At 32.3% G+C, this 16,709-nt stretch overlaps 1 protein-coding gene across 3 annotated transcripts in view; it reads right to left on the bottom strand.

Moving 5' to 3' along the window:
* The window catches only part of Ppp4r3b (protein phosphatase 4 regulatory subunit 3B), a 65,423-nt gene that overhangs the window by 9,850 nt on the left and 38,864 nt on the right, over nt 1-16,709 (bottom strand). The window contains exons 8-14 of one of the 3 annotated variants that reach the window (XM_047522384.1): nt 14,014-14,145; nt 12,645-12,747; nt 9,192-9,233; nt 7,262-7,420; nt 3,855-4,024; nt 1,886-2,025; nt 1,339-1,502 (exon numbers count right to left, since the gene is read on the bottom strand). In XM_047522384.1, the coding sequence (XP_047378340.1) occupies nt 1,339-1,502; nt 1,886-2,025; nt 3,855-4,024; nt 7,262-7,420; nt 9,192-9,233; nt 12,645-12,747; nt 14,014-14,145 (910 nt within the window). Of the gene's footprint in view, nt 1-1,338; nt 1,524-1,885; nt 2,026-2,067; nt 2,236-3,854; nt 4,025-7,261; nt 7,421-9,191; nt 9,234-12,644; nt 12,748-14,013; nt 14,146-16,709 lie in introns of those variants that run through there. The other 2 variants (XM_047522383.1, XM_047522385.1) reach the window with 2 other exon arrangements.

Below are 16,709 nucleotides of genomic sequence, written 5' to 3'. Positions count from 1 at the left end.
AGCCTACATCAATAAATATTGCTAAATCAATGCATTTGAAAAGAACAATAATTAAAACATTAAAATAAAACATTGCCTTTGCTTTCTAAGAGTATCATGTGTATGGTGATATTTCTCTATTAGCTAGAGTCCTAGAAATCTAATCAACATTAGAGCCTTAAGAATAAGCATCAGCCATTCATTCCATTCTATGCTACAGTTCTACAATGCTGTTCATTTTTCTTGAAAAGATAATCATTAACTGCCTCTTTCTTTTATTGTCTTCTGTTCACTGACTCTATTTATTTATTCCTTGTTAAAACCTAATAACCTCTCCCACAAGTCAATACTTAAAATGTCTATCATCAAGTCTCAGTCACTCATTCCCTGAATATTCCAGTTTTCTTTATGTATTTCTTTTATGGCTTTCTTTAATATCTAATTACTTCTATTTTTGTATGTGATTCTTAACAGCATGGCATTCAACGCTGGCTGCAATAAAGTATGGTCTTACTGCTTCTTTCAACAGTAGTAAGAGTGGTATCTATCTATAATGATTAAGAAAAATCTACCTACTAAAAGGTGCCTACATATTCTTTAGGACATTTTAATAGGCTATTTTCTCCTGAGGGTGAAGCAAAAACAACAGCATTATGAGTAGGAAACGAGATTGGAAACATCAGTTTCAAGAAAAATGTAATAAATCAATGAAATTTTCTAGTAACAAATGCCTTCAAAAAATGTCACATTCAAAATAAGTTCATAAAATGCTTTTTTATCTTCTAACACATACATTTTTATTAAACATTTAGATGATATTTGCAAGACAGTATTCCAAAATGCCAATTCCTCAGGACATAAAATTAAAGTGATTAGTTCTTTTGAAAGAGAGTAATAAGATCTTATTTTTATAAAATAAGTTAAACATATCTAAGTGCCATGGGAAATTTAACTTTTTTTCTTAATTATTTTCTTTAGGGAAGTTTTAAAATATCTTTAAAATTCAGAACAAAGTTATTTCTTTGAGTTTAGTTTCCTCAGCTGTAAAAAGTGAAGGTGAAGTACTCCAGATTTCTTTGAATCTGTATTTTTTTTATTATGGTAGTAAGAAACCCCCAAATAATCTAATAATAAAAGAAATCCCATGTACAGTAATAAAAATAAAAATCCCCGGTGGGATTTTAGTGTAGATAAAGTCAAGACTCCAAAGAAGGAAATTGTGGAAGTAGACAATGAAATTTCTAAATAGAAACAAACATTAAAAAAAAAAAATTTAAACATGAAAAGAATTCCCAAACAGATAAGTTTCTGTACTAAACAAGAGGAGGCACAATTTAATTAAAATCAGAATGTTAATACCTTTTTTAGTCTCCATAAATTTTTCATAACTATCTGGAAAATCATCCTCTGGCTTAGATTTTTCAACTGGTGCCACAACTGCTTTTCCTTCGTCCTCTTCATCTTCATTAAACCACATTTCTTCATCCTCTTCCAGGGCTTTTGCATCTCTGCGAAATCTGTTACTACGCAATATAGATGGTACACTGTAAGAAATATATCACAAATATTGAATGACTTAAAATTCATGACCAGATTAGTTTCAAGAGAAACTAATTTTAACTGTGCAAATTATATCAAAATCACCTTGGTCATGATATAAAATATAGCCAAACTTTCCAAAATATTTTCAGATATTAAAAAACTAAAAATTTATCTTGAGTTGTCATACAGGGTAGTAAGTCATCATATAATGGACTTGGGGTAGGGAGGAAAGCCTACTTCTACACAACCCTGTGCTATATCTAGTGACAGAAAATTCCTTGGTAAATTTCACATGAAAATCTAAACTATGGAAATGTTTGGATTCAATTCTGTAAACTATAAGTACAATATACTCCAGCAATACCTGTTCAGTTTCTGATTCTGTCTGTCTTTTTCTTGTTCATATTTAGTCTTCAATCCTTTGAATGTCTGAACATATTCAATCGATTCAAGTGCTTTATAAAAGTTTTCAACTATATGTGCAGTCAGAGACTTGATATCTTCCTGTATAAGCACAAAATTTACATTTCAAACACAATACAATGTTTGTTAGGAGAAAAATTAAAAAAAAATTATAGTTCCAAAGCTGATTAAAAAAGGTTTTTCAAAATCACCTTCCAAAAATAAATGTCCCAGTTTCTTTATACATGAGCCAGGACTCCACAGAAAACTTGGGAAAAAGGAGAAGCAATTCACTGGAGCCCTTTTGGGGGACTATAAAGAACATTTGAAAAGTAAATGGATTTAGTTTACGTCTGCAACTTTTTGCATTTATATAGCACTTTACAGTTTAAAAAGCAAGTTCACATACAATTTCACTTGATTCTCACAAATCTATTAAGTTTTATTGTACTGTTTTATAAACACAAAATGAGACAGATTGGATGGGTTGATCAAGAGCACATGGCTTATTACAAGAGGGCAGATGTTAAAATACTATTTTCAACAATTTAATGACTTCCTGTCCATCAAAATAGGATGTCTTATCTAAATAAAGTAGATTCCTTTATAGTATGCATATAGTTCCAATGAAATATGTATCTGGAATTATACTTGTCTATTCCTGCTGTATGCTAGTCTATGTGGAACAAAAAGATAATTTTGGGGATTCAATGTATTTATTACTCAAATTTATTTTCAAAAAAATGTAAATTCAATTATGAGACTAGGGATGGAATTATGAACCATACATATCATTTTGTCAGTATCTCACCAATATTTGAAAGGAAAGAAAAACAAGTTAATAAAAAAAAAGTATATAAGAATATAAAAAGTTCTGATTCATTAGAACAGTATGCTATGAACTTGGGTTCAGATACTAGTGAGCTAGTTAACTACATTCCTTCTTTGCTAAGACTGAAGACTGCATTTCTCTTCATCCTTTCAACAACCATATTCTCAGGAAAACAATCTAGCAGCCAAATATTCTTCATATGAGAATAACATGTCATCAGTAGAAATCATTTATTAAAAAACAAAACCACAGAGTAATTTTCTAGCATTCACTTTTTTTTTTTTAAATATTCTTTCCAACTATATAGCCATTTCCTTGATGGATAATTTCTCTGTGTTTAGTGCAGGAGAGGTAAATTTGTTGTACTGACTATACCATTATCTGTCTTACTCCTGTTGTTCAAATATAGCTCTCTCCAGATCTTTTTATAACACATCTTTTGTTGCCTGAAACTGAGATGAGACATAGTTTTAAATGCTGACTGCTACTAATCAAATGAAATCTACTGATTAGGTCAATGAATCACTTTGGTTATCTTAATTTCCTCATCTGCAAAATAAGGTAGATGAAATCACATGAATGGTATGCATGATTGAAATGTCCATATATACCAGATGTGATCTTGAAACATTTGGCCAGTAAATATGGAACTGAGAAAATTGAGTAAATCTGAGTTACAAGTCTATGCTGAATCTCTTTTAAATTTCATAATTTAAAATACTGGTCTAGAGGTGTGGCTCAGTGATAGAGCATGTGTACAGCATGTGTGAGGACCTGGATTTGATCCCCAGCACAACACATACACACACACACACACACACACACACACACACATATACACACCGAAAACAAAACAAAACAACCCACTCAACTACAAACATGTGGCAAATAAGAATATAAAAGTAACTGAGTTTTTAAAAAACTTTAGTTTATTAGAAATATATTCTAAGACACTTAGAATAACAATTTTAGGAGAAAAAGGGGAATGAAGAAATCACTTGTTTACATATTATTATTTTACTTTTACATAGAAATACTGCTTCACAAATAGTTAATTCTTTTACATATAATCACTAAGAGTTCTTTAATATAAACTTACCACTCTTATAAATTCAAACAACTCAATAACAGCTGAATTCAACAGATTGTACCGAGTTCCATTATCCAGAAGAGCATTTATAACTGGCTCAAAAAGATTTCCCTTGGTGATGTAACGATTATAAAATTCATCTTTAAGGCCAATTATCCGTCTCATAAAGCGAAGAGCACCTAATTAAACATAAAAAAGGGAATAAGCTGGTGATCTTACTAATATTTGTTATTTTACAGGTATTTTGCCATAAAGCAATATATGTATTCTAAAACAAAAAGTAAAATTATGTACTAAAAAAATTGGGTTTTGAGAAAAATAAAGGGTTTAGGGAGGATAGGTAAAAACTGGTATAACTTTATAGCCAGAGTTAACAACAACAGGAAAAAGTATCTGGGAGATAAATAATCTACCTGGGTGGTCAGCTCAATGGCAAAAAGGAAAAAAAATATTAAAAACCCACAAATGAAGATGCTGATAACACTTAACGAGCAGTGCTTGGTAGATGCAGTGAAGGTAGTTATAGTATGAGTCGGGAGGCAAGTGGGGACAGGAGTGGAACAGTCTGTCAAGAGCCAAGATTGTCTCTCTGGGAGAGGGAAATCTGGAGGCAGGTGTTTCTTTCTAGAAAAGGAATTGCTAGTAACATAACAGGGTATCTTGAAAAAATTTTTTTTCATTTTTTAACTTTTCCAGTGAAGGTTATAATTCTTCTGCCATGATTCTAGCTCTACTTGTCTTGAAAAAATCATTTGTGAATTGCGGCTACATTCACATTATTATATCATTCCCTTATTCACCAATTGTATGAACTATTTTGCCTTGGGCAAACATGCACTGTGGCAGATAAGAATGTATTTGTAAAAGAAAAAAAAATAGCACTGAGTAAACAGTGTAATTAAGCTCTTCTTATTTTAGGATATTGAAAAAGAAATTTCTCTCCTAACTAGTTTTTCCTAGCTAAATAAATTTAGCACTATTATTGCTAAAATTCTTATGGAACACAAAGGACTGACATTTTAATCATTTTTATATCTGATCTTGTAACCTTTCCCCCTTAATTTAAAATTTTCTATAGATAACACTGTGCTTTTGATTTTTATGTCAATCTCTCATTTCAGTTCTCTGATCAAGAATGGAAATTGTTAAATGATAAAGTTGTGCCCGTTACAAGAGGCTCAAATATCTGAGAATAAAACAGAAATAGGTTACATAAGAAATTTAACTGGGACACCAACCCAATGTGGGGAGAAGTGTTAAGACTTATAACATCACCTCTTTTTGTGGCAGGATAAGAAATATTTCACTTAGGATTTAAAAAAATAAAAGACAAAAAAACAAAAAAACCCGAGGAACTGGCAAAGGTGTAAGAATCACAATCAGGTACCCACACACTGCTGGTGAATGAAATGACATGCATGCAAAGCTACAGTTACAACGTAACTAATAATAATGGCAATTCTAAAACAACAAATATTTAAATACTGGAAATTCATTCCATTGGGATTTAACCATATTAATAGGAATACTCTGCAATCACCAGAAAGTACTATTTACAGAAAACCAGATGGGAGAATCTATGAAAACATTAATACTTCCAAAATTAAAATTCAAAGAGTAATTCCAATCAAGATGAATTGAATAAAATAATTTTTAAGGTACTGTGCAAGGAAAAAAAAGTCTAAGCATAACAAAGAAAATGATAAAAAAGAAAAAAGGGGGTACTCAGGAGGTAGTAAACCTTACAACAGAAATATTTTATCCCCCCGCCCCAGTACTGGGAACCTAGGTATTTTACCACTGAACTATATCCCCAGACCTTTTTATTTTAAGAGAGTCTCCCTAAATTGCTGAGGCTGGTCTCAATCTTGCAATCCTCCTGCCTTAGCCTCCCAAGTAGCTAGGATTACAGGTGTGTGCCACTGTGCCCAGTTCTACAACAGAAGTATAATGGCATAATAAACACTCCCATTATTTCAACTGACAAGATTAAAGAACAGATAGCCCATAATTTAAGACATGAGTGTATCTGTTAACTTACTATTTAACAAAGGTGGTATTTTAATTTTGTGGGGAAAATGTGGTTTACTTAAAAAAGGTGTTGGCATGGTTGTCTTATCCATCTAGAAAAGAATAAATCTAGACCGTAACTTCAAATCATATCCAAAAGCATATTTCAGATGCATTATATATATAAATGTAAAACAGGAAAGAATAAAAATATTAGAAGAAAACTGAAAAGAATACTTATATAGAATATAGAAGCCTTCTTGGACAAGACAAAAAAACAAAAACAAAAACAAAAACAAAAACAAAAAAAACCCCTCAAAGACCATAAGAAGAAAATAAGCCATATTTTTTGTTACCCTAAAGAACTCTAAGAAAAAGATAACATGTAATTTACAATAGACAAAAATGTATATTGTACTAAAATACAAAAAGATGCTACGGGGAAAATGCAAATTAAAACAAAAATGGAATACCACACTCTCCATCATCAGATTGATAAAATTTTAAAAAGGCAAGTAAGAGTACAGGGACACTGTCAAACGTTTCAAGCTTTTTGGAAAGAAATCTGGCAGTTATATGTTAAATTAAAAACAAAATTTTAAAAATATTTATTAAAAAGTATGAAGTATATAAACACTTTATCCTGGCAATCTTATTACTGGGAATCTATCTTACATAAATAAATAAATCAACATATTAAAATTAGTATATTAGGCTATTTACAAGTGTAGTCTGGAGTGGCCAAAAAACAAAAATAATCTTGCAATCCATTCACTAGAAAATGGTATAAAAAATTATGGAAGAGTCACATTATGAACATGTTCTTTTGCTATCTTATAGGAAAAAAAAAATCTATACCATATCAACTAACAGAGTAGCAACAGTGAGAGAAAATATGTTAATGTGATCCAGTTTTCTGTACAAATAAAAATAATAAATCCTATATGTGTGTGACTATGTTTATGTACAGGAATAGAGAAAGGAATGAAAAGGAAAAAAACAGACAGTTAATAGTTAACACTGGCTATTTTAAGATTATAAAAATAAAAGGTTAGGGAGATTATGTCAGTAGTAAACGATAGTTTCACCAAGTGAAGGGAAAAGATGGCAGGTCTGGTCCTCTTAGTGAAATGCTGTCATTGCACATGGCTATTGTATTACTACAAATATTGTTAAATGAATCTAAATGGGTGCAAGATGTAAGTGGGGAACCACTATAATCTACTCCTCTGGCCCTTTAAGAACAGAATAGAAAAGATTAGGACTTCTACAATCATCTCATTAATAGCATAAACACTGCTCAACAAATAAACAGAAAAACTCTGAAAGGTAATTTAGTTTTTATCTCTACCAAAAGTTGTTTCTTAAAACATTTTACAAGAATTTCCATTTAAACTGTTACTTACACAAGGCCAGGAAAGTGTGCTTTGAATTCATCAAGACCAAGACTCTTCTTAGCAAGTCCTTGTTCATAATGTAGTTCTTTATATGGTATGTGTGATGTTCCACACAAAATGTGAGTAACTCTAGAATTAAGGCAAGTAGCTGTGCTGTTTGATAATTATCTACAAAAGAAAGTCATCTCATAAAAATAAAATATTGTAATATATCTAAATAGACTAAATAGGATTATAGTCTACATTTTAGAGCAATTTTTCTTCTGTTTTTCTATCAATTAAAAAGGCTATAGATGTTTACTTTTTCTTAGGCAGACCTATCCAGAAATATCAGTTTTACCTAACTAAATAGATATTTCCTAACAGAAAGGAAAACTCAATCTGAATCTACAAATGTAATACAACCTGCATTTCACTGAGATTTCTTGGTAATGCTTCCTTAAGTATTATCATTAATATTAATGAATCTATAAAAGGGTTCATAGAAAAGAGGGATTACATCAAATGTTTTGCCTAAAGTGCTCAATGCAAATTTCTTAAGAAAAATTACTATGCTTTCTTTAAACACATCTAAGAGAAAGATATTTTTGGCTATCTGAATATAAAGTGAAGCATCAATTCATGATATCCATAATGAAAGACCTACTGAAATAAACTTGCATTCTTTTCCCCCTCAAGAGGCTTTGATTTTTAAATTCAAGAAATGATTTTGAACGGCTATCAAATTTTAATGTATATCAAGGACTTATAAGGATAATTACTGTATTACAAATGCTTTGCCAAGGAAATAGGAAATATTCAACTTTGAGGAAATTATGGAATCTCAGCCTTATAAAATAGAAAATAATAATCAACATTTCCAAATACAATTTTTTTTTTTAATACAAAAGATGGCAAACAAATACTTTGTGGAAATAGAAGCCCATTTGGGTAAAGCAGCATTCTTTTTCATAACAAAATTACCACAAAAAAATAATTCTGGTATTTTAAAGAATGCTTCTACTTTAAATGCAAGTAAAAAGTTTTACTTACTTCTAATATAAATAGCCAGTATGCCACAGACAAAATTTCTCACCATTAAAAAAAAATTTATTTTTCAATTCTAAAATTGTATTTAAACAAGAATGCATGGTGTTAAACAAATGTTTTGTTTTTCCTTTCCTATATGGTGAAGAAATTATTCACATCTCTATCTATTCTAACCCAATATTCTAAATAGTCTCCTTATCTGAAACTGGTTCTGGAATTTTTAATTTTATTTTTTGCAGTATACTGGGGACTGAATCCAGGACCTCATGTATACTAAGTACTTTACCACTGAGCTACATCCTCAGATCCCACTCAACATTGTTGTTATTAGAGAAAGAGTCTCACTAAATTGCCCAGACTGGACTTTAACTTGTGGTACTCTTGTTTCAGCCTCCTAAGTGGCTGAGATTACAGGCATGTACCCCTCACCCAGATCTACAGAAACTTTGATGAACCTGGTAGAAAAGATGCAAAGCTAGGTGCACACAGTATATAGCTTCAATACTAACAGACCATACCTACTATACATGTTCTAAGTAGAAGTAACAATGTTTAGACTTAGGTTCATGGATAATAAGCACAAGGTTGCCATAAAGTCTAGTTTCTAACTAACTAGTCTTAGTTTATTGGATTTAAAAAACAATAACTAAATTCTCAACTTACAGACAATATCAGAAAACAAGCTGCAAATTTACAGAAAAAACCAGAAGCAAATCCCACTGGTTTTTCCATATTTCATGTCGGAGCAAGTGGAATTTCTTCTTTATAATAAAGAAAAAAGTGAACCTATTTTTTAATTTTTTTTTATGTTGAAAATATGCTTTCCTTAAACTTACATAAATGCATTACACTCTGAGTAAGAAACAAGTTATAATTTGTATTAGTTCATAAAATATGAATTTACACTTACCAGGGCAAATTGTGTTGTTTTTGTTAGCTCCAACTATATTATCTAATAAAAAAAAAAATCACAATTAACTACTTTAGTAACAATATCTCATACCTCCCTAGTACTTTATAATATACAAAACATATCTTCAGTCAGTCACCTTTAACCTTCTTAAGAATCATTAAGAGCTGGCTGCCGTTCAGTTGTATACATCTATATGCAATCTTTCAAAGAATTGGGTGCAGACAAGAAATTATTAAAAGACAACATAGGATAAGTATTCTGATTAAAAAAAAAAGTGAGACCATAACCAAAGATAAGACTGACTGATATATCTTCTTTTATCTCCCATTCATCATTTGACAATCAGGATATGTCACTGGATCACATACTTAAAAACAGAAAATACAGATATTAATAAAACTTTGGAATAACATGTTAATGATATGCTTTATACACACATACACACACATAAGATGGCAATGAACCTTCATTTTATTGATTTATATGTAGTGCCGAGAATCGAACCCAGTGCCTTGCACGTGTTAGGCAAGTGCTCTGTCACTGAGCTACAACCCTAGCCCCAATGATATGCTTAAAAAATTAAAAAAATAAATAAATAAAGTAGGACATTTTCCAGGTACACATACTATATCTATCACATATAGGTACATTTGCACAGGAAAGCAAATTACAGTGCACAGAAATGTATACTGAAGCATTCTTTACAATGGCAAAATGCTAGAAACAAATGTAATGGAAGAGCTAAATTATAGCCTACTCATGCAAGAGAATACTGTGCAAAGATTTTTTTTTTAAGTTTTTTTTTTTTTAGTTGCAGATGGACATAATACCTTTATTTTTATGTGGTGCTGAGGATCAAACCTAGTGCCTCACAGGTGAGGGGCAAGCGCTCTACCACTGAGCTACGACCCCAGCACCTGTGCAAAGATCTTAAAATGCTATTTATTTGAAAATAAATAAGAAATGAAGTATCAATATGAATAGATCTCAAAAATAGCATCAGATAAAAGGGAAAAATGAAGAATAACATATAAGAAGAAATTTATATAAAATCTGGTAATATGAAAAACAATGCTATATTATACATATAAAAAGCATAAGCAAATATAAGAGTGATACACTCCAAATTCAGCATACCTTGAGGAATGGGGGAGTGAGGATAGAATGGGAATGAAATGTGAAGGGGCACATGAAAAACATCTGTAAGGCTTTTTTCATTGAAAAAAATCTGAAAAGAAGTTTAGCAAGTTAGTTTTATAAAGCCAATACAGAGCATATGAGAATTTATTATCTTTTTATTTCTGTATGCTAGAAGTGTTTTATTTTAAAATGAACATTAAAATTGCATATTTTTAACTTATATAAATAGAATCATCTATAAAATCTTCTGTGATTTGTTTTTATACCATTCAACTTCATATTTTTGAGAACTATTCAATTGATACATCAAAATTCATTTCAATTATTTTAACTCTATATGATATTCCTTTACGTGAATATACCATACTTTGTTCAATTCCCTACCACAAACAATACAGTAACATTCTTATACTAATTATGCATATGCACACACATTCCCTAGGGAATATCATCAGAAAAAAATCTATGGTATTATAAGGGGGGTACCTCTGTTACAACTTTATTACTTTTGTAAAATTGCATTAATTGACTTTCTAATTGATTTCTAATACTCTAGTATGCCCCCACATACTTACTTCTTTTTTTATTTTTGGTCCTGCAAAGTGAACTCAGGCACTTACCACTGAGACATATCCCCAGTCTTTTAAAATTTTGAGACAGGGTCTTGCTAAGTTGCTAAGGCTGGCCTCAAACTTTTGGTTCTCCTGCTTCAGCTTCCCAAGCATTGTCACAGAGCCTGGATGTTGCTACTAATTTCTGATTTCACAAATTCAGCGGTATACTTATCTAAGTCCTCTGTTTAAGCTAGCATGTTATAGCAGCATGATAATATAATTTAAATAGCCAGATGCAGTGGTGCACACCTGTAATCTTAGCACCTGGGGAGGCTGAGGCAGGAGGACTGCAAGTTCAAAGCCATCTGCAGTCACTTATCAATGCCCTAAGAACTTAGTGAGATCCAATCTAAAAATAAAAATAAAGAGGGCTGGGGATGTGGCTCAGTGGGTAAGCACCTCTGGGTTCAATTCCTGGTACCAATAAGTAAGTAAATACTGCAGATTGATGAAATTTAATATAGCTAGAATATCTACAGTTAAATTGGATATAGTAGAGATCAAGTAAAAAATTGCTGCCAATTAAATGTATACCTGAAGAGATATATTTAAAATCATAACAGGATTCTGCATTCAGACTGCTTTAAAATATCTTTCAATTTCCACTTCAGTTTAATAAACTGAAACCAGAATTTGTAGCTTATTACTGTTGTAATTTATGTAACAAAGGTAATAGGGAATACAATAAAAATGCATACTGAAAAACCCATTACCCCTATATGTTAGCATATGATTGTACATTTACAGGTTCAATTAAAATATTTGAATGGACTGGGGTTATGGCTCAGTGGTAGAGTGCTTGCCTAGCACATGTGATGCACTGGGTTCGATTCTACAACTAAAAAAAATTAAAATGTTTGAAGAGCCAGGTGCAGTGATGCATGAGTGTAATCCAAATGACTCAGGAGGCTGAAATGGGAGGATTACAAGCTGGTGGATAGCCTCTGCAACTTAGTGAGATCTTGTTTAAAAAAAGGGGTTGGGGAATGTAGCTCAGTGGTAAAGTGCCCCTGGGTTCATCCCTGGTACAAAAAAAAAAAAAAAAAGAAGTCATTATCTGCTTTAATCATCATCTGCTTTCAGATTAACCCTTTAATCATCAATTTCTTATCCTGACATTGTGAAATAAGAGAATAAGAAAGCTTTCACTACAATGTCAAATTGTTCTTCAGAATTGATAGTTCTCTTAGTTTTTTTTTTTTTTTTTTTTGGGGTGTCCTGGAAATTAAACTCAGGGATACTGTACCACTGAGCTACATACCCAGTCCTTTTCATTTTTGTTCCAAGAGAGGTCTTGCTAAATTCTGAGACTGGCCTTGAATTTGTGATCCTCGTGCCTCAGCCTCTGAGTCACTGAAATTACAGGCTTGTGTCACTGTGCCAGCCATACCCTTAGATTTCTAATGCAGGCAATACACTGTTCAGATATTAACTCTCTAGATAGCTACTCTAACTCTGGGGACAATAACTTTTTGAAAAATGTTTATATCTCTCTTTCTTAGTAATACTTTTTGCCACATTTTCTTCCACAGATACTCAAAAACAAGGAAAATCGTGAGTTTTTACTGCAATATAAATACTTCTGTAGTAATTTCCCTGTCACATAAAGCACCAAGTAAACAGCATGTTAGTTTTAATATTTATTTTACTCTTCTTTACAAATAGAAGTCATAAGCAGATAAAGAAGAGAACCTACCTTTTTCACATTTGTCTTCTGAAGTATTAGTTAAAAGTGGTGCTGTAAGGACATGCATACAATGGTTGTAGAAGAAATTTAGAAATTCACTTTTTTCAGTTTTCTGAAACAAACAATTAAGAATTAAGAAAACATCTTCAAGCATTACTAGTGCAGGCCACATATAAACAACACACTTTAAGTTAGACTTTAAGTGTTCTTACCACACATAAGTGCTAAATATGTGAGGTGAAAAATACAACCAAATAAGCAAACACATGAGAACGACATATACCACAATAACCACTGCTGATCACTTGTTTCTTATTGCACAGCTTTCTGATTCTTTTCCCAAGAATATAACAGAAAATGGACAGCAGTGGTTATTAAGGTTTATGCTATTTTCATATGTTTGGTTATTTGGTTGTATAAAATTCTTTAAAAATAGCTATCATCCAAAACCAAAAAAAGAAAACAAAAAACAAAAAACAAAAACAAAAGCCCTATCTGTCACCTGTTTCTGAAGGAAACAACAACAAAAAACCACTTAAAAAAGAAGAAAAACAAGCCAGGCGTGAGCCACCACAATAATCCCAATAACTTGGGAGGTTGAACCAGAGGGAATCACAAATTTGAGGCCAGCCTTGGAACTGAGTAAGACCCTATCTCAAACAATAAAAGAACTGGGATATTTATGCTCACTGGTAGAACATCTGTGGTTTAAATAAAAAAGAAAGAAGGAAAAACACAGAAATGAACAATCATGTCATGTGATTGGTAAGCTGCTTAAAATCTGGATTTCAATACTTATCCAAATTTGCACAACTACTGAATCAATTTATCAAGTCAATATGCAAGAATATGAAAATTTAGAACTTGAAGTTTACAATTTATCATTTGACTTTTTGCCACTATTTTTCACACAACTGGGCCCACAAACTAGTAAAGATTCAAGTAATGCATGTATTCTCTAATTTTAAAGGGCTGGGGATGTAGTTCAGTGGTGGAGTGCCCCTGGGTTCAATCTCTAGTACTGCCAAAATTAAAGAGGAAAAAAAAAAAAAAGAGGTCCTTCAGTATACATTCTTTTCTTTCTATTGTCAGAGAACTATATAAAATTTACCCTTTTATTTACTACTTTATAGTACCATGGTGTAGTTGTTTCAAGGATATTCACAATGCTGCATATGAATTTTTATGAAGTTAACAGATTAGTAAGATTTTAACAATTATAAACTTGTATATGCTGCAAGTGAACTGCTACAAGAACACCACTGCTTTGTGAATACTAAATGTACAAATGAAGGTACTGACTGTTTCTCAAAATTTCATTAAAAAGTCATGTAAAACTGTCTAGGTCAAAATTTTCAATATCAGAGTAATTTCTTACATTAGTTGTAGCCAGCATGTTTTCTGGATCAATTAGAGTACGAAGAAGTCCCATTAACTGAACTGCACCTCCTAACTCAGGATCAGTATCACAGATCATCTGTTCAATTACTACATTAATAAGAAGAATATCCTGAAAGAAAACATGTTCACGTTAAACCTCATTTGAATGTAAGACAAATAAACCAACCGAAAGAACAAAATCAGAATCATACAAAGAAAAACCAAGACAAGAGTTTCAAAATTCTAAAAACACTATGCTGAAAAAATTCCACTCCACCCAGCTATCCCACTCCTTGGCCTATACCCAAAGGACTTAAAATCAGCATACTACAGAGATACAGCCACATCAATGTTCATAGCTGCTCAATTCACAAGAGCCAGATTGTGGAACCAACCTAGATGTCCTTCAATTGATGAATGGATAAAGAAACTGTGGTATTTTCAACAAAATACTATTACTTCTGAAGTGTAATCGTATTAAAGTCATGTAACATGTCATTTCATGAAATATTACAATATACTTGATGCCACACACACAAAAAAACTGTGGTATATATATACAATGGAATATTAGCTATAAAGAATGATAAAATTATGGCATTTGCAGGCAAATGGATGAAATTGGAGAATATCATGCTAAGTGAGATAAGCCAATCTCAAAAAACCAAAGGACGAATGATATCGCTAATAAGTGGATGATGACACATAATGGGGGGTGGGAGGGGTTAGTGTTAGGGTTAGAGTTAGGGTTAGGGAGGGAGGCAAGAATGGAGGAAGGAAGGACTGTATAGAGGGAAAAGAGGGGTGGGAGGGGTGTGGTGAAGGGAAAAAATAACAGAATGAATCAAACAACATTACCCTATGTAAATTTATGATTACACAAATGGTATGCCTTTACACCATGTACAAACAGAGAAACAACATAAACATGTATCCCAATTGTTTATAATAAAAAAAAGATAAAAAAAAAAAAAAAACAAAAACAAAATCAGAAAGATAACTGTCTCATCATGATTTTAGAATATTTGAACATCACAAGGGACAATTTAGATTTAATGGCCATAATGGAAATTGTACCCAAGAATACATTGGCTTTTTTTTTTTTCAGTACTGGGGGTTGAACCCATGAACATTATGCCTTTGAACTACCTCCCCAGCCCTAAATTTTATTTTGAGACAGGGTCCTGCTAAGTTGCTCAGGCTGACCTTGAATTTGTGATTCTCCTGCTTCAGGCTCCTGGGATTATAGTCATGTGTCACTGTGCCCAGATACACGCTCGCTTTTATTTTACTTTCTTTTTTCTGGGGTGTGTGTGTGCTGGAGATTGAACCCAGGGGCACTTAACCACTGAGCCACATCCCCAGCCTTTTGTATTTTATTTAGAAACAGGGTTGCTCAAGGTCTTGCTTATTTGCTGAGACTGGCTTTGAACTCATGTTCCTCCTGCCTCAACCTCTCGAGCCACTGGGATTACAGGTGTGTGTCACTGCACCTGGCCACACTGGCTTTTCAAGCATAAATGGAATGTGATGTTCAAATTTTTTATTCTTATGGATCTTTGCTGTTTTATCTACCAAATATATTTTAGGTACACTAAAAAAAAAAAAAAAAAAAAAAAAAAAAAAAAAAAAAAAAAAAAACCACTCTAAAAGAAAGAGAGAAAAAAAGTAGAATATGCCCCAGCTTATAGGAAACTATAAAACACAATCTAGTGATTTTGTTCATTAGAGGTTCTACATTAGATTCTTATTCTAGATAATGAGGCATAAATTTAGAGATTAATTAAACAAGTAAGATCACACATTGTATAATACTAAATAAAACAATTTGAAAACAACAGACAAGAAGTATAACCTAGCACTCAACTCTTTATAGGAGATAAATGGATGAACATTGTGTTATATCTGTTATATAATAATCTAGTTAAGTAGATTTATTATATTAGCTTTAATATAAGAGTTACAAAACAACTGGCATTACAAAATTTCCTTGCATTCTATATATTTTCTTTAAAAGTAGCAATTCTAGGTGTTGGCTAGGATGTGGGGAAAAAGGTACACTAATACATTGCTGGTGGGGCTGCAAATTAGTGCAGCCACTCTGGAAAGCAGTATGGAGACTCCTTAGAAAACTTGGAAAGGAACCACCATTTGACCCAGTTATCCCACTCCTTGGCCTATACCCAAAGGACTTAAAATCAGCATACTACAGTGAGGCAGCCACGTCAATGTTCATAGCTGCTCAATTCACAATAGCCAGATTGTGGAACCAACCTAGATGCCTTTCAACAGATGAATGGATAAAGAAACTGTGGTATATATACACAATGGAATATTACTCAGTCATAAAGAAGAATAAAATTATGGCATTTGCAGGCAAATGGATGAAGTTGGAGAATATCATGCTAAGCGAGATAAGCCAATCCCAAAAAACCAAAGGACTAATGAACTTGCTAATAAGCGGATGATGGTACATAATGGGGGTGGGAGGGAGGCAAGAATGGAGGAAGGATGGACTATATAGAGGAAAAAGAGGGGTGGAGGAAAGGAAAAATAACAAGTCAAACATCATTACCCTATGTAAATGTATGATTACAAAAATGGTATGCCTCTACTTCATGTACAACCAGAGAAACAAGATGTATCCCGTTTACAATAAAAAAAGAAAATAATCAATATACTGACCCCCCGCCC

This window comes from Sciurus carolinensis, chromosome 13, assembly GCF_902686445.1.
Source record: "Sciurus carolinensis chromosome 13, mSciCar1.2, whole genome shotgun sequence".
NCBI lineage: Eukaryota > Metazoa > Chordata > Mammalia > Rodentia > Sciuridae > Sciurus > Sciurus carolinensis.
Note: the sequence above shows the minus strand (reverse complement) of the source record. Positions and strands in the feature narration are given on the sequence as shown.